Source organism: Fusarium verticillioides, chromosome 2, assembly GCF_000149555.1.
Source record: "Fusarium verticillioides 7600 chromosome 2, whole genome shotgun sequence".
Classification (NCBI taxonomy): domain Eukaryota; kingdom Fungi; phylum Ascomycota; class Sordariomycetes; order Hypocreales; family Nectriaceae; genus Fusarium; species Fusarium verticillioides.
The window spans coordinates 3,604,701-3,605,466 of record NC_031676.1 but is presented as its reverse complement, the minus strand read 5'-3'; the positions used below and the strand labels follow the sequence as shown (position 1 = coordinate 3,605,466).

General features: G+C 52.7%; 1 protein-coding gene across 2 annotated transcripts in view; it reads left to right on the top strand.

Moving 5' to 3' along the window:
* Positions 1-311: 311 nt before the first annotated feature.
* Positions 312-766, top strand: part of FVEG_03831 (hypothetical protein) — a gene marked incomplete at its 5' end in the record, with an annotated part of 2,472 nt that continues 2,017 nt past the window's right edge. For both annotated transcript variants that reach the window (XM_018891495.1, XM_018891496.1), the window contains one exon: positions 312-334. In XM_018891495.1, the coding sequence (XP_018748014.1) occupies positions 312-334 (23 nt within the window). The remainder of the gene's footprint in view (positions 335-766) is intronic.

The following is a 766-nucleotide window of genomic DNA, read 5'->3' as shown; positions in this document are numbered from 1 at the left end:
CCCCCTCTCCTTGGTGCTGGTGCCACGCCCAGGTAAGGTACATAGCCAGGGACCTTTTTCTGCTTGTGTGTGGCCGTGCCGTCTTGGGTGCTTGGTACTAAGTTAGGTACAGTAGTGCTAGGGGAGAGGTGTGCGATGTGGAAAGTGGAGGATGTCTGTGTGTGATGGAGGGGGTAGGGGGGAGAGGCGTGTATTCAACCTAACTCACTCACTCACTCTACACTGCAGATTGATCAAAGAGACGCCAGAAACAGAGTGGAAAGCGCAGCACAGCGCAGGGCAAGGCAATGTCCAGCGCTGGATACCCCCTCATGGGTACAGTGCAGCCCGTACAGTAGGTACCCGTAAGGCAAGGTAAGGTAGGGTAGGCGCACGCCTCACACGCCCCTGCCCTTGTAGGGTCCCTTCCACTCACTCGTCACTCACTCACGTCCTTGGGTCTTTCCGTTACCTTATGCCATGCCTGCTCCGCGCAGCTTTGGGGACATTTATTTAATATACAGCCTCTTCCCCCTCACCAACCGTCTTGCTCTCCATCTATCTCCAAGTTCATCAACAGATTCAGCTTCAAGTAGCTTCAGATCTTCTTGATCACTCTCACCTTGCACTCATCTCTACTTATATATACCCACTGCCACCATCCTCACCTCAGGCAACTCACCATCTCGCCTTGACCATCATAGCCTCTCAGCTCGTTTGGATATAAAGACAGACACCAGAGGACAGACAGATACAGGAAACAACTGAGAATAAACCAAGTTCCCCC